This window comes from Ursus arctos, unplaced genomic scaffold (assembly GCF_023065955.2).
Source record: "Ursus arctos isolate Adak ecotype North America unplaced genomic scaffold, UrsArc2.0 scaffold_24, whole genome shotgun sequence".
In the NCBI taxonomy this organism is placed as follows: domain Eukaryota; kingdom Metazoa; phylum Chordata; class Mammalia; order Carnivora; family Ursidae; genus Ursus; species Ursus arctos.
This window is the reverse complement of record NW_026622919.1, coordinates 33,092,919-33,113,506: the sequence shown is the minus strand read 5'-3', so window position 1 is coordinate 33,113,506 and position 20,588 is coordinate 33,092,919. Positions and strand designations below refer to the sequence as shown.

At 33.5% G+C, this 20,588-nt stretch overlaps 1 protein-coding gene across 1 annotated transcript in view; it reads right to left on the bottom strand.

Moving 5' to 3' along the window:
- Positions 1 to 20,588, bottom strand: part of BRIP1 (BRCA1 interacting helicase 1) — a 175,648-nt gene that overhangs the window by 77,828 nt on the left and 77,232 nt on the right. The window contains exons 12-14 of the mRNA XM_057318005.1: positions 19,016 to 19,181; positions 18,758 to 18,898; positions 15,558 to 15,719 (exon numbers count right to left, since the gene is read on the bottom strand). Coding sequence (XP_057173988.1) covers positions 15,558 to 15,719; positions 18,758 to 18,898; positions 19,016 to 19,181 — 469 coding nt within the window. The remainder of the gene's footprint in view (positions 1 to 15,557; positions 15,720 to 18,757; positions 18,899 to 19,015; positions 19,182 to 20,588) is intronic.

Here is a 20,588-nt window from a genome sequence, read left to right as displayed (position 1 = left end):
GGGGGTAAACAGAAGGGGGAATGAACCACGAGAGACTATGGACCCTGGGAAACAAACTGAGGGCTTCAGAAGGGAGGGGAGTGGGGGATTGGGAAAGGCCGGTGATGGGTATTATTAAGGAGGGCACATATTGCATGGAGCACTGGGTGTTATATGCAAATAATAAATCATGGAACACTACATCAAAAACTAAGTATGTACTGTATGGTGACTAACATAACATAATAAATTATTATTAAAAAAATAAAAGTCTTTTTTAAATTTTCAAAAAAAAAGAAAACTTCAGACTTCTATGTTTATTCTGTGAAAACCTGCAACTTCCTGTGTGTGCAGTCTTTCCATTAAATTCTTTCACACAGGTAAGCTGAACTCGTGATTATAAAAATTTTTCTAAAAAAACTTTAAAAACATAACACTAAAAATTTTTTCTATGACTTTGCTAATGTTATCCCCTCAGTCTAAAATACCATCCCCACTCCCATATCTACCACTGCAAATCTACCCACCTTTTTTTAACACGCACTGAAGTAGCATCTCCTCTCAGAAGAGTCACTGATTCATTCAGTCAAATGTGGTCTCTTCCTACTTTTAACTCCATATCACTTTTATCTTCCTAATGATTACAGATTTTGTCAACTACCATGGAGATTTGTACACAACATATTTTATACCACTACTGAAACTGAAATCATCTCGAAGGGATAAGAGAACAAGAGATCTTGTTCATTTTTGAATCTTCAATAGGGCTTAGCACAGTCCTTTGCATGAAGTACACATTCAGTAATTATTTCCTCAATGGATCGAGTAAATAAAATAAATGTGAATAAAGTCACTAGATTTCCCAGAAAGATCTTAAATGTAATATGAGCAAGTTTCTCAATGTAAGTAATTTTTGGTATTTTAAAAAATTTAAGATTATTAAAAGTTCCTTCTCAATATAAAAATAATGTTAATATGCAGGGATTAGAATGTATTGATCTATGATGCAAATCACAGTGATGTTAGCTTGTAGTTCTAAAATATCTCTGATTTTAGACACAAAGGGAAGACTTGGACCAAGGAGAATTAATATCCATCCATTTATGTGTTCACTGAACAAGTATCTGTGGAGAACTTATTATGTGCCAATCATGATGACTTGTTACCTGACTGAATTTCACAAATCTCATTTCACTTTAGTCAATCTTCTTTGCATATGCCAAAGAAGCAAATCATGATCCTAATGGTTCTCCTTAACCCTTTTCTTACCCTGATAATTAACTCCTGTGTAGGAAGAAATCTAAGACAGCTCCCAAGATTTCTGCCCTCTGTACACACCCTGTATAAACTTCTCCCCTTGACTGTGAGTAGGATAAATGTAAATAATAAGATTTCACTCTCATGATTAGGTTATATTATGTAGCAAAGGTGGAAGGACTTTGCAGATGTGATTAAAATCCTCCTCAACTAGTTCTGAGTTAATCAAAAGGGAGATTATCTTGCATGGACCTGGCTTGATCAGGTAAAATCCTTAAAAGACAGATTATGCCGTTCTGAAAAGAGACACCTTCGTTGGTTTTGAAGAAGCTGCCATGTGGTTGAGAGAACCACACGGCTAAGGCCTCAGGGCAGCCTCTAAGAGTTAAGAGCCATCCCCAGCCAAAAGCCAGTAAGAAACGGTGCCTCAGTCTTAGAACCACAGGAGATAAATTCTGCCAATAAACTGAGGGGACCGGGAAGCTAATCTTTCCCTAATCAGGCCTCTAAGAAAACTGTAGCCCCAAGTGACCCCTCACAGGCTTGTGAAATCCTGAGGGAAAAAAAAACTTAAGGCATGCCCAGACTACTGACCAACTGAAATAATAAACGTATGTTGTTTTAAGGTGCTGAGTTTGTGGCATGTACAATGCAACAACAGAAAATAAAACCCTTCTATATATATTTCAATCTTGGTCCCAAATATCCCCCTGAAATAAATTCTAAAGTAAGCTCTCACATTTTCTGCATGTCCAATGTCAAACCCATTCAAAATGAAAAATAGATGCCATGATACATTTAATATCTCCAGTCATTGTACTGTGCAACAGGTGATAATAATACTGAGAAAAGATGATAATGTGTTAGTTTGATCTTTTAAGTGAATTACACCTATGTTCTAAAACACAGTTGAAATACATTTTTAAAGATAAAGTTACAACTTCCACGTTCAGCTCCAACATGTAAAGAACTTGGGAGTTATCATACCCACCTTACACCAAGAAAACAGTGGAACAAAGTGAGAATCAATTACTTTTCATGGACACATAGAGAACTGAGATCAAAAGGCAAACTGCCGCCCTAAAATCTGGAGAAACAGGTGAATAGGCAGAATCAAAGGTCTACATCTGCTTACTTACAGCAGAAGCCACAAAAACCATAAATTGGTATGATAATTTTGATGAATCCTGGAGGCACAGAGTATACTAGTGTAAAAGTGAGAAACTCCTGCAGTCTTAGGGATCCCCCACATTTCTGGATATATTACCTTCAGGAACCCTACGAGGTTCTCATAGTAAAGAGCAAAACAATCCTTTCTGGTTTCTGACAGGGGAAGGAGAAAAGTAACCATTTGGAAATACAAACAAAGCATTCCCCAAAACAAAGGCCAGTCTCCAGTACGGGTTCTGAACTGTGGGGAAAGAAGATTACCTGAACTCCAGCTCCTTCTAGACTTCCTGTCTAAAGGATGAATAAAGAGCTGGGAAACACATGTGAAGGTCACAGCCCAAGGACATGGTACCACTAAAAGACTGAGACTTAATCATAGAATTAGAGGATGCTTCCCCCTCCCCATACCTTACCATCATATCCACAGGGCTCCAGGGTAATGACAGTGGATTATAACTAAGAGAGCTATAGTCACAGACCCTAAGAACGAGTTTTTAGGGACATCTGAGAGTAACTCAAAGAATTACACATGAAGAATTAAAGGGTACTAATAAAGGTACTAATAAGTAATATAAGTAAATATAAGAGATAGTATTAACGTATTTTTTGTTTGTAACACTTTTTATCTATTTGATTTAAAAGACAACTACAGATGGAGTAATTATAAATCTGTGTTGATAGGCATACATGTATATTTATGTCTATGACAATAATAGCACAAAGTGGGACATAAAACAATTCTACAGCATCAAAATTTTTATATACTATTGCAATTAAATTAGTTAAAAATCCAAATTATATTGTTATAAATTAAGATGGCTATTATAATTCCCAGGACAACCATTAAGAAAATGACTAAAACATATATAATAAAAGAAACACCAAGGGAATTAAAATGGCATTCTAGAAAAATTTAAATGGCACACTACAAAATATCTACTTAACACAAAAGAAGGCAGTAATGGAGGAATAGAATGGGAAAAAAGATGACATACAGAAAACAAATACCAAAGTGCAGATGTAAAAACTATCTTATCAATAACTACACTAAATGTAAATGAAGTAAAAACCTTAATAATAGGCAGAGATTAGCAGAATGGATTTTTTTTTTTTTAAAGATTTTATTTATTCATTTGACAGAGAGAGACAGCCAGCAAGAGAGGGAACACAAGCAGGGGGAGTGGGAGAGAAAGAAGCAGGCTCCCAGCAGAGGATCCCAGAACACCCTGAGCCAAAGGCAGATGCTTAACGACTGAGCCACCCAGGTGCCCCTAGCAGAATGGATTTTTAAAAAATGATCCAACTATATGCTGTCTATAAAAGATCATTTTAAGTTCAGAGATACAAATATTGAAAGTAAAAGGAATATTATTTAATCATAGAAAGGAATAAAGTATTGATTCATCCTACGATACAGAAAAACCTTAAAAACATGCTAAGGAAAGGAGCCACACACAAAAGGCCACATATTATACGATTCCATTTATACGAATGTCCAGGAAAGGCAAATCCACAGAAACACAAAAAGTAGTGGTTACTAAGGGGTAAGGGGAGGTAAGAATGGGAATTGACTGCTACTGGATAAGGGGTTTCTTTTTGAAGTGAAGAAAATGTTCTGGAATTAGACCATTAGTGGTGATGGCTGTACAACCTTGTAAGTATACTCAAAACTACTGAATTCTATACTTTAAAAGGGTGAATTATATGGTATGTTAGTTATATCTCACAAAAAAAAAGCTTTTTATGAAAAAGAAAAAGGAAGGAGACCAACTTCATATTAAGAAAAAATATATTAAAGAAAGAAAAAGTAATTAGGCTTCTGAATTTTCAAAAATTCAAGATTTTGAAAAATTATAATAGGAATCAATTGGTAATTAGATAATAAGAACTAGCTGAAAATTATGAATAAAGACAACTTTTCTCCTCTGTGCTAGAATACTGATTCTTCAGAACCTTCTCTGTTTTAAACATACTTTTTTTTAACTGTGAAGAAGTAAATGTTCACAAATTTTCAAAACATCTCATGTCTTTAAATTCATATACTTCAGGGGCGCCTGGGTGGCACAGCAGTTAAGCGTCTGCCTTTGGCTCAGGGCGTGATCCCGGCGTAATGGGATCGAGCCCCACATCAGGCTCCTCCGCTGTGAGCCTGCTTATTCCTCTCCCACTCCCCCTGCTTGTGTTCTCTCTCTCGCTGGCTGTCTCTATCTCTGTCGAAAAAATAAATAAAATCTTTAAAAAAAAAAAATTCATATACTTCATGATGAATGAATTTTTATTATGATATTCACATTCTACAAAAAAACCTGTAATCCATGTATTGTGCATCTTTTTAGACCCGTATAGCATAATTAATTACATGATATAAAGACTCAATTCCAAGGGAACATTTAAGTATGTAATCTTTATTATAATAAAACCAATGCTCTTCTAATTTTACTTAAATTTTCATTTATTTGGAAAATACACTGTCACTATGAAGCCATGTTATAACTGTCATTTTTAATATCTTTTATTGTTAAAAGACAAAGTGAATAAATATACACTAACAAGAGTATTTATGGTAAAAATCAATAGCAATGCCAGCAAAAATAACTTCTGAAAATGAGTATCAGAACTGATACTCACTGGATGTCACAGAGTATCAGAAAGTAAAAATTAGTTAGAAACAGAAGATGCTTTTAAGTAAGATTAAGATAAAAACCGTTAGTGTTCGCATGGCCAATCTATCTACATTAAGATGTATAAAGGCCTGGTGCCTGGTGTCTTATCAAAGACTAACTAAGTAGCCAATGAAGAGAAAAGTGATAATGCCTATAAACTTAGTTGTTTCATCATAATAGTTACTGATCTTTCTATAGAAGCTGTTTACAATGTTAATATAATTAAATATATGTTTTCAAATTGTGAATTATAGGTCTGTAACAATATTTTATAAACTGTGCTTATTATGTCATAATTAAGAAATGGCATTTAATATTAGATGGTAATAGCATCCGGATCTTAAAACTGTCATCAATATACATATTATTCATTAATTAAAAACAAAATTTCCTTATTTGGTTTGCCATTTTTAAATCTTCAAACATCTTCCCCCCCCCCCTTTTTTTTTCTGGCTGATAATTTGCTTTAGCTGAATTTTTGCCTGCCTCTTATACTTACATTATTAAATATTCTAGACTTCATAAAAGTGAAGTAGAAGCTTGTAGGGAATGTAAACTATCACATAAGATTAATTACCTAAAAACTCATGGCATGTCAATTTGTATAACAATTCTAAACATTCATTTCAAAACTAAGTTTGAGGGGCGCCTGGATGGCTCAGTTGGTTAAGTGTCTGCCTTCGGCTCAGGCCATAGTGTCTGGGTCCTGGGATCAAGCCCCGCACTGGGCTCCCTGCTCAGTGGGGAGTCTGCTTCTCCCTCTCTCTCTACCCCTTCCCCTGCTCATGCTCTCTCTCAAATAAATAAAATCTTCAAAAAACAAAATGAATTTGAACTATATTGGAACATATAGATTTTCATATCAAAAGCTACTCATTGGGTGTCATAGAGCTATTTATATTGCCATACCAGCTGACCTAATGAAAGGCAGAATACACTTTGGTTAAAGGGCAAGTATTAAGGGCACTGTTTTATTCTGGTTTAACCACCTAATTTTCCTGAAGGATACAAAAACATTATATATATAATAAAGACACCCCATATTTCTATGTGGGAAGGTTTTATATTATCCTTTCCAGAAACACCTATTTTAATAAAATTTTTACCAAATTTGCAATGAAAATTTTTTTTCTGGTGTTTTGCTGTTTAAAAAGCAATTCTATTGATTATAATTTACATATAACAAAACGCATTCATTTCAAGTAAACAGTTCAATGAATTTTAAGAAATGCATGTACCCAAGAAACTCCCACCATAATCAAAATATGAAACATTTACATTTTCCCCAAAAAATTCCTTTGTGCCATTATGAATTGAGTTTTTCTCACTCAAAATTTATATGTTGAGGCCCTAATCCCCAGTATCTCAAAATGTGACTATATTTAAAGATAAGGCCCTTAAAGAGGTGATTTTAGTTTTTATGTTTTAGCTTTTATGTTTAGGTATGTGATCAATTTTGAGTTAATTTTTGGATAAAGTTATGAGGTGTCAGTGTTCATTTTATCCCATATGGATATACAAGTGTTCCATTTACTGAAAAGACTTCCACTTGTCCAATAAATTATGTTGGCATCTTTGTCAAAAGCCAACTGACCATACATACACATGTGAATCTATTTCTGGACTCAAGTCTGTCCTACTGATAATATATGTCTATCCCTATGCCCAATATTTCTATAGCTTTACCGGAAATCTTGATGCCAGTTATTTAAGACTTCCAACTTTGTTTTAATTTATTTTTCTAAATTTTTAAATAATCTAAGTTATTTGCACTTTTGTATGAATTACAGAATCATGTCAATGTTTTAAAAAAAAAAGGCTTATTGAAATTTTTACTGATTGGCTTGAATGTACAAATGAATTTCAGGATAATAGATACCTTAACAATACTGAGACTTCCAACTCATGAACATAGTATCTATTGATATAGATTTTATATATACAGGCCTGAATTTCTCTCATTAATGTTTTGCACTTTTTAGTGCACATAATTTCATGATTTTTAGTGTAATTTGAACTGATACTGTTTTAAATTTTATTTTCCAATAGTTTGTTACTATTATAAACATACAATCTCTTTATGTATACAGCTGACCCTTGAACAATGCAGGGGTTAGGGGCACCAACACCCCTGCCCAGTCAAAAAGCCACATATAACCTCTGACTCCCCAAAAACTTAACTACAAATAGCCTGTTGTTGACCAGAAGACTTACCAAAAACATAGTAGATGAACACATATTTTGTATGTTAAATGTATTACATACTGTATTTTTATAATAAAGCAAGATAGAGAAAAGAATATATTATTAAGAAAATCACAAGAGGGATGCCTGGGTGGCTCAGTCAGTTAAGTGTCTGCCTTCAGCTTAGGTCATGATCCCAGGGTCCTGAGATCAAGTCCTGCATCTGGCTCTTTGCTCGGTAGGGAGCCTGCTTCTCCCTCTGCCTTGCCACTTTCCCTGCTTGTGCTCTCTCTCTCTCTGACAAATAAATAAATAAAATCTTTAAAAAAATAATAAGGAAGAGGGATGCCTGGGTGGTGCAGTTGGTTGAGTGTCCGACTCTTGGTTTCAGCTCAGGATCATGAGATTGAGCCCGCTCGCATTGGGCTTTGTGCTGGGCATGGAGTCTAAGTGGGATTCTCTCTCCCTCTACCCGTCCTGCTTGTGCACACTCTCTCTCTCTAAAATAAATAATCATTTTTCAAAAATTAAAAAAGAGAAAAAGATAAGGAAGAGAAAATACATTTATAGTACTGCACTATATTTATTAAAAAAAAAATTGACATATAATTGTACCTGTGCAGTTCAAACCAGAGATGAGGGGCACGTGCATTGACTTTCTCTAGACCGAGAATTTGCTGCATTCAGTTATTAATTCTAGTAGTTTTTTTGATTCCTTATTATTTTATAAGTACATAATCACGATGTCTGAGCAAAACCAATTTTATTTTTTTGAACTCTTTGTAACTTTTATTTCCTGTTTTTTTCTTACTGTACTAATACAGTACGATGTTTAATAGAATAGAAAACAGACATCTGTGCCTTTTTCCTGAAAGTGAGCAAAAAAGCATTCAGTCTTAGAACATTAAGCAGGATGTTAGCTGTAATTTTTTCACAGATACCCCTTTATCAGATTGTTCCTTATTTACTAGAAGGTTATATTATGAATTGGCATTAAATTTTGTAAAAAGTTTTCTCTATAACTTTTTAGATGAACATGTGGTTTTTCTAATTTATTCCATTCATGAACTGAATTATACTGGTGGATTTTTGAAGACTGAACTATTATTAGCTTCCCAGGCTAAATCTCACTTGGTCAAGATGTGATACTTTTTATACTAAGGGATTATATTTATCAATTTTTTAGGCCTGTGTTGGTCCATAGTTTTATTTTCTTGTAATGTCCTTTTATTTGGCTTTGGTATCAGAGTTATGCTTGCCTGATGACATGGGAAGTGCTCCCTCTTCCTCTATTTTCTGAGTTTGGGTAATATTGGTATTTTTTTCTTGATAGAATTAACCAATAAAGACATCTGAGCTTACAATTCTCTTTGTAGAAAGGTTTTAATTACTACTTCAATTTGTTCAACACATATGTTATTTGAATTATCTGATTCTTGTTGAGTCAATTTTGGTAATCTGTGTCTTTCAAGGAATCTATCCATTTCATATAAGTTGTTTAACTGCTTGGCATAAAGTTGAAAATATCCCTTTATAATCTTTTTAATTCAACAGAATCTATAATGATATTCCCACTTAATTCCTAATATTGGTAATTTCCCTCCTCTTTATTTCTTGACCAGTTTTGCTAGATTTTATTAACTTTATTAATACATTATAATAATGAGTACAGCTCTTGGTTTCATTGATTTGTTTCTGTTATTTCCTGGTTTTCTATTTTATAGATTTTTGTCCTTTGTTATTTCCTTTCCTCTATTTAGTTTGCATTTATTTTCCTCAGAAATTCAGATTATGATTTTAAGATCTTTCTCTTTTTTCTAATAAGCATTAAAAGCTATAAATTTCCCTCTAAGTATAACTTCAGCTCTACTATATAAATTGTGATGTTTTGTATTTCCCTTATCTCTCAATTCAAATATTTCTAGAAATAATGGCTGAAATTTTCCCAAATGTAATGGAAGCAATGAATCTACAAATCCATGAAAGCTAATGAGTTCAATCTGAATAAATCCAAAGTGACCTATACAAAGATACTTTGTAATTAAACTGTCAAAAGATGAAGAGCAAAATAAATACATAAATAAATGAATAAACAGATGCAAGAGAGAAGCAACTCATCTCATCAAAGGATTCTCAAGAAGATCATAAGCTCATTTCTCATCAGAAAACTTAAGAGGCCAGAAATCAGTGGCCTCTGCTAAAGAAAAAATACCAGCCAGGAATTCTAAATCTGGCAAAACTGTCCTTCAAAAATGAGGGAGAAGTTATGACATATCCAAATAAATAAAAGGTTTATTACACTAAACCTTTTGAAATGAATGGATGTAAAACAGTAACTTAAAATGGTATAATGATATAAAGATCTCTAGTAAAGATAAAAACATGAAAAAAGATAAAGCCATTGTTCTTGCAATTTTGGTTTGTAACTCTATTTTTAATTTTCTACTGGATTTAAAAGGCAAATGCATAAAAAATTATTATAAATCTTTCTTGTCGGACACACATGTATAAAGAAGTAATCTGTGATATCAATAACAACGGAGAGATGGAGCTGTTTAAATGTGAAGTTTTTGTGCAAAAATTAAGTTGATATCAATTCAAATCAGTATGTTACAACTTTAGGATGCTAATAGGGAATCTCCATTGTAAGCACAAAGAAAGTATCTATAAAATATACACAAAACAAAATAAGAAAGCAAAATATATAACTACAAGAAATCAACTAAACAAAAAAGAGGGTGGTGATGGAGAAAATAAGGAACATAGAAGTTGTAAAACATACAGAAAACAAATAACAAATGGTAAAATGGATTTAAAAAGATGCTTCAACTATATATATGTATATATATAAACCATGACCAAGTGGGATTTATTCCCAAAATTAAAGAGTGGTTCAACATATGAAAATCAATGCAACACACAGCATTAATAGAATGAAGGACCAAAAAACACATGATTATTCTCAACTGATACAGAAAAAGCATCAATGACAAAAAACAGTCAATAAACTAGGAATAGAAGGAAACTTCTTTAACATTATAAAGCAATATATGAAAAACCCACAGCTAACATCACACTCAATGGAACAAGTCAGGGATGCCAGTTTGTACCACTTCTACTCAACATAGTAGTTTAAGTTCTAGCCAGAATTATCCGACAAGGAAAGGAAATAAACGACATCTAAATTGGAAAGGAAGAACTAAAATGATCTCTGTTTGCAGATGATATGATCTTATAAATAGAAAACGAAAGATTTCCCATCCCCCCCCCACCAAATATAAAGCAAATAAATACAGAAAAGTTGCAGGATACAAAACCAACACAGAAATATCAGTTCCCTTTCCATACAGGAGCAATGAACAACTGGAAAAGGAAGTTAAGAAAACAATCCATTTGCAACAGCATAAAAAAATACTTGGAAATAAATTTAACCAAGAAGTTTAAAGCGTTGAATCCTGAAACTACTAAACATTGCTGAAAACAGTTAAAGAAGACATAAATAAATGGAAAGACATCCCATGTTCATGGATTGGAAGAATTAATATTATTAGTAATACTACCAAAACAAAATACAGATTCAATGCAATCCCTATCAAAATCCCCACAGCATTCTTTTGCAGAAAAAGAAAAAAAAAATCCATCCTAAAATGCATTAGGAATCCTCAGGAACTCCAAACAGCCAAAACAATCTTGAAAAAGAACAAAATCAGAGGATCTATACTTCCTGATTTTAAAACTTACTGCAAAGTTAGAGTAATTGAAAGAGTAATGGCATAAGGATAGATTTATAGACCAAGGAACAGAATAGGAAGTCCACACATAAGTCTTTGCATAGATGGTTAATGGGTTTTCAACAAGGGTACCAAGCCCATTCAATGAAGATAGGAGAATCTTTTCAACAAATGATGCTGTGAAAATTGGGTAGCTACATGCAAAAACAAACAAACAAACAAACAAAAACACCCAAAAAACAAAGTGGACCCATACCTCACACTATATATAAAAATTATCTTGGGGTGCCTGGGTGGCTCAGTTGATTGGTCCAGATCTTGGTTTCAGGTCAGTTCGTGATCTCAGGATCGTGGGATCAAACCCTGTGTCTGGCTCCGCACTCAGTGCAGAGTCTGCTTGTCCCTCTCCGTCTGCTCCTCCCCCCATTCTCTTACTCTCCAAAATAAATAAATAAATAAAATCTTCTTTAAAAAAAATCTCAAAATGGCTAAAAAATCTAAATGTAACAGCTAAACTATTAAGCCCTTAGAGAAAATATAGGGAGAAATCTTCATGATACTGGATTTAGCAATAATTTATTGGTTATGACACTAAAAGCTGAGATAACAAAAGAAAAAATAGACAAACTTGATCAAAATTTCACAATTTATTACATCGGAAACCGGGGATGTACTGTATGGTGACTAACATAATATAATAAAAAATCATCATAAAAAAAAATTTCACAATTTAAAACTTTTATGCATCAAAGAATACTATCAACAGAGTGAAAAGACTCTCTGACCCTCTCCTCTATGGTCTCCCTGATCTGCGCCCCAGCCCCATAGCCCCGTCCCTCTCTTCTCTGTGGCAGTTTCATATTTGCTAAGACGAATTTGCTCATTAAACATTTTGTTGTATTTTACTTTAAAAAAAGGGGGGGGGGAGCACCTGGGTGGCTCAGCCGTTATGCATCTGCCTTCGGCTCAGGTCATGATCCCAGGGTCCTGGTATTGAGCCCCACATCGGGCTCCCTGCTTGGCAGGAAGCCTGCTTCTCCCTCTCCCACACCCCTTGCTTGTGTTCCCTCTCTCACTGTCTATGTCAAATAAATAAATAAAATCTTAAAAAAAAAAAGAATGAAGATAATATTTCTAAAGCACAGATCTGATAAGGGATTAATATAGAGAACATATAGAGAACACCTACAACTCTACAATAAAAACAACAAAAACCTGATTCAAATATGAGGAAAGGACGTGGTTGGACATTTCTCCAAAGAAGACACACAAATGGAAAATAAGAACAAAAAAATATCACTAATCATTAAGGAGATGCAAATCAAAACTACAAGGAGGTTATCACTTCATACCCATTAGGATGGCTATTATCCAAAACACAGAAAATAACGAATGTTGGCAAGGATGTGGAAAAATGGAAATCTTTATTCAATGCTGTTTTCTAAATCTAAAATTGTACAGTTGCTGTGGAAAACAGCATGTTGGTTCCTCAAAGTTATACAGAATTATCATATGATACAGCAATACCATTTCTAGGTATATACCCTAAAGAATTGAAAGCCAAGGGCTCAAACAGGTATCTGTATATCACTGTTCATAGCAGCATTATTCACAATAGCTAAAATGTGGAAACAACCTAAGTGACCACTGACAGATGAATGGATAAACAAAATGTGGTACATACATAAAATGGAGTATTATTCAGCCATAAAAAATAAAATTCTAATACATGCTACAATATGGATGAAACCTGAAAACATTATATTAAGAGAAATAAACTAGATACAAAAGGACAAATATTGTATGATTCCATTTCCATGAGGTACCTAGGACAGACAAAATCTTACAGACATACAGTAGAATAGAGATTACCAGGGACTGCAGGTAGAGAATCTGGGGAGCTACTATTTTATAGTCAGAGAATTCCCATTTGGGATGATTAGCAAAAGTTGTAGAAACGGACAGTGTTTATGGTTGCATAAATTGCAAACATATTTAATGGCATTAAATTGTACACTTAAAATGGTTAAGATGATACATTTAATGTTATGCATGTTTCACCACAATTTTTAAAAAAGAAATAACAACAAATATCAGAGGAATAGGTCAAAGATTTGAGAAGCCTCTGAGGTATAGAACTGAAAAGTGGGAACTGAGGCAGGGGATGCTGTTTTTTCATTATAATCTTTTATTATTTAATTATGTAAAAGAATTACTTTCATAAATTAAATTTTTAAAGCTTAAATTATAATTCAAAAATGAAAAACTGGGAAATTTTTTGATGTGTTTTATAGAGAATTAATATCCACGTGATCTATTAAAAGTTCATACAAATCAATAAAAAAGATACAGTATAAAGACAATAAATTAGAAAATAAGAAATAAGCAAAACCCCCAGAGAACTATCAATCCCTACTAATAAAAGAAATAAACTAAAACCGAAACAAAATACTTTTGAAAGCTTATTTTCTGTATCTTCCCATTCTCTTTTTAGTTGAAAAGGTAGAAGCAGAAAAATAATCCATTTGTCATGCCAATTTATAAATCTGCTAAAAAGTATACTTAAATGTTAGTCTCTGTAGTCACCCAATAATCAATCATCAATTTCAGTAAGTATAAATTACTGTGCTAAATCTATTCCAAAAATTAAATTTAGGAGGTAACATTACTTTTATATTTGGAGTAGTTACTTTTCTTCTACCAAGTGATATATTTCACCCAAATATATTAAGAATTAGAATATATTTTTAAACTGCTAAGACTGGCTAATGAAAATTTTATTATTTGAGAAAACTGGTACCAAAAGATATGGTTCATTATTCAACAGTCTGTTTCTTCACTGTAACTTTTTCAATGGCAATTATATTATTGACAATTTTAATAACTTTATATTAGATTTGGTTTTCCTCTATATACACAAAAAATAGAAACAAACAAAAAAACCCACCAAACTCCTTCCTAGCATATAAAGAATCATTCTTACCATGTCTTTGAAGCCTAGCAGAATATGAAATTTTTCATTAACTCACTGGGCATTTCTGGCTCACTTTCTGGGATTCTGACTGAGATTTTACTTTTCTTTAGTTCCAAGCTTAATTATTAGTTTTCCTTAACATAGCTGTTTGGTTTTTCCCACACTCTGGGATAAATATTGCTTTCTATTAAGAATTTTTAAGATGTTTACGCCCATTTTACTTTCAGATGTTCTTGTTAAAAAAAAAGCAACCTATCTGATTAAATTTCTTCTGAAAGCAATTCCTTCAGTTTATCTACAGGAAGACTAATTTACTGTCTTTGGCTAACAAAGTATGTGTCTTAGTCCCCTTTGGGCTGCTATAACAAAATATCTCGAGTTGGACAGCTTTTAAACATAAGAAATTTATAACGTATAGTCCTGGAGGCTGGAAAATCCAAGATCAAGGCACCAGCGCAGTCACATTTGATGAGGGCCCTCTTCCTGGTTCATAGTTGGCACCTTTCTCTATGTCCTCACATGGTGGAAGGGGCAAGGTTTCTCTCAGGTCCTCTTTTATAAACATTAATCCTAATCATAAGAATTCTGACCTCAGGACTTAAGCACCTCCCAAAGGCCCCACTCCTAGTATCACCATCTTTAGGAGTTAGGATTTCAACATATGAAATTTTGGAGGACACATTCAGACATAGAAGTATGTATATAAACAAAAAGACAGTAGGAGAGCCAAAACTTATCAGTATTGCCATTCAGATATATTACTTATTCATGCTACATATATAATTTCCTATGAGAAAAGAAAAAGGAATACCACTTCTCTACATTGGAATTTAGCTTGGATTTTGATAATGTATTATTTTATTCTCAGGAATTATATGTGGTTTTAATGCTTTGAATATTAGGCCTAGATACACTATATAACTCAGTTTTACACAAGAAAATATTCTTAAAAATCAGAATGACCTTATTTTTTTTTTAAGATTTTATTTATTTATTTGACAGAGAGAGAGAGAGACAGCCAGTGAAAGAGGGAACACAGGCAGGGGGAGTGGGAGAGGAAGAAGCAGGCTCCCAGTGGATGAGCCTGATGTGGGGCTCGATCCCAGGACTCCAGGACCACGCCCTGAGTCGAAGGCAGACGCTTAACGACTGAGTCACCCAGGCGCCCCATGAGCCACCCAGGTGCGCCCAGAATGACTTTAAAAGCAAAAAAAATACCTAGCCAAATACATGAAGTAAAAAAGACGAGTAACAAAGGAAGTCTGACTTTAAATTCAGATTAATGAAACATTCAAAAGTATAATTTATGAAAGTGAAGAATGTTTTCCTTCAACTATGAAAAAAATCAAGGTATCCCTAAGAATAAAAATAACGTACACATACAGTCTTTATATAACTAACATTGCTTGAAGACTTTTAATCTCTTAGAGTTTCAAGTAAAACAGTGATTGAACAATCAATATCTTAATCAGTAAATAAGTAAAATTATATATGATGTTTAGAAAACGAATTCCTCTGTTGCTTCTGAACTCTGGAAGCTTATCAGGGTAATCCTGTGTGATTTTTTAAAGGCAAAAGAAACAATGAATATTATCTTACCTTGTAAGATGGCAAGAAACACAAAATTCCTTGGCTCACAGTCTGACACACAGATAACAAAAGTTCTCCCACTTCATCCTGGAACTCAAATGTTTCTGTGTGCTGGAAGGTGGCGCAGAGATTCCGACCCTTAGGGCCTGACCCAATGGTGCCCACCCAAACCTAGAATATAAGTATGTCATATTAGAATCATGCCTAACCTACACAGACAAATTAGCATTTAGTTGAGAGCTTTAATTATATGTATGTCAAAAGAAGATCAAGCAACAAGTTTAGAGGAAATTTATTTTTGAATTGTTGGTGTTTTTCTATTACTATTAATAAATTATATATATACATATATATAATTTATAGAAATTTTACTTTAAGCAGACCACTGACCACATACGATAAAAGCAAAAAGTTTTACTTATCTATTTCCTCAATAACTTTGCAAAACTAAACATGTAAAACAATTTTGTGGGATGTGAACAAATGAAATGAATAAATCAGAAATGATGCCAAACTCTTAGAGATGAAGGCCTGTACAATCTGCTGTAGATAAGCCTCTAAGACTCAACTATGACAAGAGCTAAGTATATTCAATATGAATATATTTAACAAATTTGCAAACTCACTGATGCTCAAAGATCTATAGTCCTAAAATATGAGATCACCAAATTTTAGTTACTTTCAATTGCTCTACATTCAATACAGACCTAGCTTTAGTATACTTAATTTGACTAAGAGAAAGAAAAAACTTTATTAGTAATCTAAAGACAATAAAGACTTCAGATTGTTGAAAAATATAATAGTCCTATATTTTCAAATGATGTATGAGATTGAGGTACATTATGCAAGATGACATCTGATGGACACCAGTTTAACCAACTTTTAACTAAATGATTAACTAGTAATAAGACAAACTGATATTAAGTGTTTCCTGACATGAGGCAATGGGAAGTAACAATATCATCTATACAGTAATGTTACCAAACTGTTTAACCTGAATCTTATCAAGAAGAAACAATCATATAAAATCCAGATTACAAGACATTCCTCAAGATACCTGCTGACTTGAATTCTATAAAAATGTCATGAAAGATAAACAAAGACAAAAAAATAAGTCAAAAAACAGTTTTAAAGACTAGTGATATTAAAGTCAAATATAATATGCAATACTTGATTGGAACTTGGATCAAGAATAAAAATAAACAGGTATAAAGACATTTTGGAAATAACTGCAGAAATATAAATATTGACACTATTGTACCAATATTACATTTCTTGAGTATGATCATGGCATTGTGGTTATGTAGGATTATGTACTTGTATTTTTTCCAACGATTTATTTATTTATTTATTTATTTATTTGAGAGAGAGAGAGAGAGAGAGAGGCAGAAAGGCAGAGAGAGAAGGAGAGAAAGAATCCCCAAGGTGAACCCCACACAGGGCTCCGCACTGGGTATGGGGCCTGCTTGGGATTCTCTCTCTTCCTCTCCCTCTGTTCCTCCCCCATTCCTCTCTAAAAAAAAATAAAAATAAAAATATTTTTTTTATAATAGAAAAACTCAAAAAAAAGCCAGAGTTTACTCTTTAAAAAGATTAATAAAAGCGATAAACTCAAACTGACACTGATTAAAAAAAAAAACCCATAAAACCAGAAAATACAAATTGACAATATCAGGTAGGGATAAGGAGAACATGACTACAGAGTTCACAGATGTTAAAAAATAACAAAACACTTCACAATAAAAAATACAATTTTAAAGTTGGGAGGAAATATTATAATAGAATTCAACTGAACAATTAGCATTTTTACTATCATAATCCATTGACATTACAGGTTAAGTGGGCTTTCGTGTACTAGATTGAGAACACAGAGCCTATAACAACATTCTTATGAGAAAATATATGTTAAATTTATTAATAACTTCCCATATTTACTTGAACCTCTAAAAAAGTCAACTTAAAACTATAGAACATAGAGTGCACTTGTTGTGGTGAGCACCAGGTATTCTATGTAAGTGCTGAATCACTAAACTGTACACCTGAAACTAATATTACACTGCATGTTAACTAACCGGAATTTAAATAAAAACTTTTTTTAAAATGTGGAACATATATTTTTCCTTCACTATTGTTTATAGCAATGTCTCTAAACAGGAGCACTCTGGCACTACAGAAAGCACAATTCTTAGTTATATGGGAGCTTAACATTCAAGGCCCCCACCTACTAAATATCAGTAGTTCCTCCCAAGTAATTGTGTAAACTAAAATGTCCTTACACATACAACTTGGTTGAAAACAGCTTTATGGGGACCTGGGTGGCTCAGTCAGTCGAGCATCTGACTGCAGCTCAGGTCATGATCTCAGGGTCCTGGAATTGAGCCCAGCATCAGGCTCCGTGCTCCGCAGGGAGTCAGCTTGTCCCTCTCCCTCTCCCTCTGCCCCTTCCCCTACTGGTGCTCTCTCTCTTTCAAATAAATAAATGAAATCTTAAAAAAAAAAAAAAAGAAAAGAACAAGAAAACAACAGCTTTATAAAGAACTAGAATTGTGTTAGGGGCACAGGCGATGCTAAGTATGTAGCTAGCCACTTTAAATTACTTCATTAAATAAAGCAGAAGGTAGATTGACAAACGATAATTTCAATGTTCCTAGGAAATTAAATAACATTTATGTGGTATTATTATATATAACACATTAAAATCTTAAGCTATAGGACTCATGAGAGTACTTTTAATTTGTTTCAGATATTCAAACATATGCTGAACAATTGCTAACTAATGCCCGGTATTAATCTAGGTGCACTGGAAGAATGGGGACATAAAAAGAAGACTAAGGATATACCACTGTCTGTTGGAAAACAGGAACACACGAACAAATAATTATGCAATAGGAACTATGGTAACCACATTAAATTTTTGTTTTGTTTTTAATTCTCATTTTTAAAAACCTAAAACATACTTCAAAGAAGAAATTGCAATATAATCTTTGCATCTAAAGTGTATATTTTTACTCACTGAACTGAAGGAATGCTATTTATCAGTGTTGCCTTTTGTTGGCACTACCAAACAGTTGACAGATTTTTCTTTTATTCTAAAGCTAAAATGTTGAATTTCCTATCAGGATCTGTTAGTATTTCAGGTACCTTCTGATTTTCTTTATATATAATTATATTGAGGTAAAGACTGAGAGCCTTCAAAAAAACATACTAACCTGTGAGTTATTAATGACATGATTAGCCTCCAGTTGGATAGTAAATGTAACACCAAGTTCTGATGAAAAGGATTTCATTGGTGATAATGTCCCAGATGTCAAAACAATTGTCCAAACTTTGCCATTAATATCTGAAAAAGCCTAAAAGGAAACAATATTAGATATATAAAATCATCTTTACAAGAGTAAAACATATTTATTTAATTGTTGGTATTAAGCAAGATGACAGAATTTTCATTTACAACATGATAGGCTTACCACAGCTGGATTTAAGCACCAAAAGTTTAGCACATGAACTGCAGTTTTCTGTCTTGAACGTTTCTTATTTTTTGCCAGAGCAAAGAATCCATTTTTATCTGAAGTATCAATCTGATTTATCCAAGAATAAGTCTGTTGAATAGCAACTTTATAATCATCTGCAAATCTGGATGAAAATAAAATGGTAATTAAATGGCAAAACCTTATGAAATACATAATGTCCCAGCTACATACAATACAAAACTGATTAAATTAAAACTAAATCGAGAGTTCTGGTATCTTCCCACTCAAAGATAACTTCTTCCCCACCAACAACCCCAACCGCTAATTAAATTCAGTAATTTTGATAGAAAATGAGCCATTAAATCTTACAATTAACTTCCTCTTACAGAGGTTAGATATTGTCTGAACATCCATCCCTCACCATTTCCCATCCCAATGTTCAAACAATACATAAATCATGGCAAAGCCAGAATTAAAATCCAGGTCTCCTAACTCCTAGTCTAGAGTTCTTTGCACTCTGTGTTACACTATCAGTCATGAAATAGATAAGAGTTATATAATGCTAAGCGAAATAAGTCAAGCAGAGAAAGACAATTATCATATGGTTTCACTCATTTATGGAACATAAGAAGTAGGAAGATCGGTAGGAGAAGAAAGGGAAGAAGAAAGGGGGGGGGGTAAACAGAAGGGGGAATGAACCATGACAGACTATGGACTCTGAGAAACAAACTGAGGGCTTCAGAGGGGAGGGGGGTGGGGGAATGGGGTAGGCTGGTGATGGGTATTAAGGAGGGCAAGTATTGCATGGTGCACTGGGTGTTATACGCAAGTAATGAATCATGGAACTTTACATCAAAAACTAGGGATGTACTGTATGGTGACTAACATAATATAATAAAAAAACATTATTATTAAAAAAAAGAGTTATCCTTAAGGAAACTAAACAGTGGAGTATACTTTCTTATTACATGAGAAAATGGAAAGAATTTTTACTGAAAGTTTTAAAAGTTTAGGAAACTAGTTATGAATTTTAAGTTCCTTTAAAATATGGGTTTTGGTCTTCATTAACTTTTAATGAAGGTATTGATCTCTGTGATCCCATCCAACTTGTAATTTTTTTCCATAAGAGGCTATACACACACACACAAAAAGAGGCTATGCACACTTCAGCTTAAACAGAATAAAATATGGTATTCTCTATCCTGTCCTTAACAATAATATTGACTGTTAATTTCACCTCTAGAGAGATCAGATCTCAAAGTTCAAGTTAGGAACCCTACAATCCTTGGAGAGAATTTTATAAAAGTACTAGGAGCTAAAAACTACAAAACATTTAGAAGAAAACACAGGGAAGAGTTGCCTGCTTGGCTCAGTTGGTTAAGCATCTGCCTTCGGCTCAGGTCATGATCCCAGAGTCCTGGGATCAAGCCCCAGGTCAGGCTCCCTGCTCAGTGGGGAGCCTGCTACTCCACCTCCCTCTGCTGCTCCCCCTGCTTGTGTTCTCTCATTGTCAAATAAATAAATAAAATCTTAAAAAAAAAAAAAAAGAAGAAAACATAGGGGAAAATCT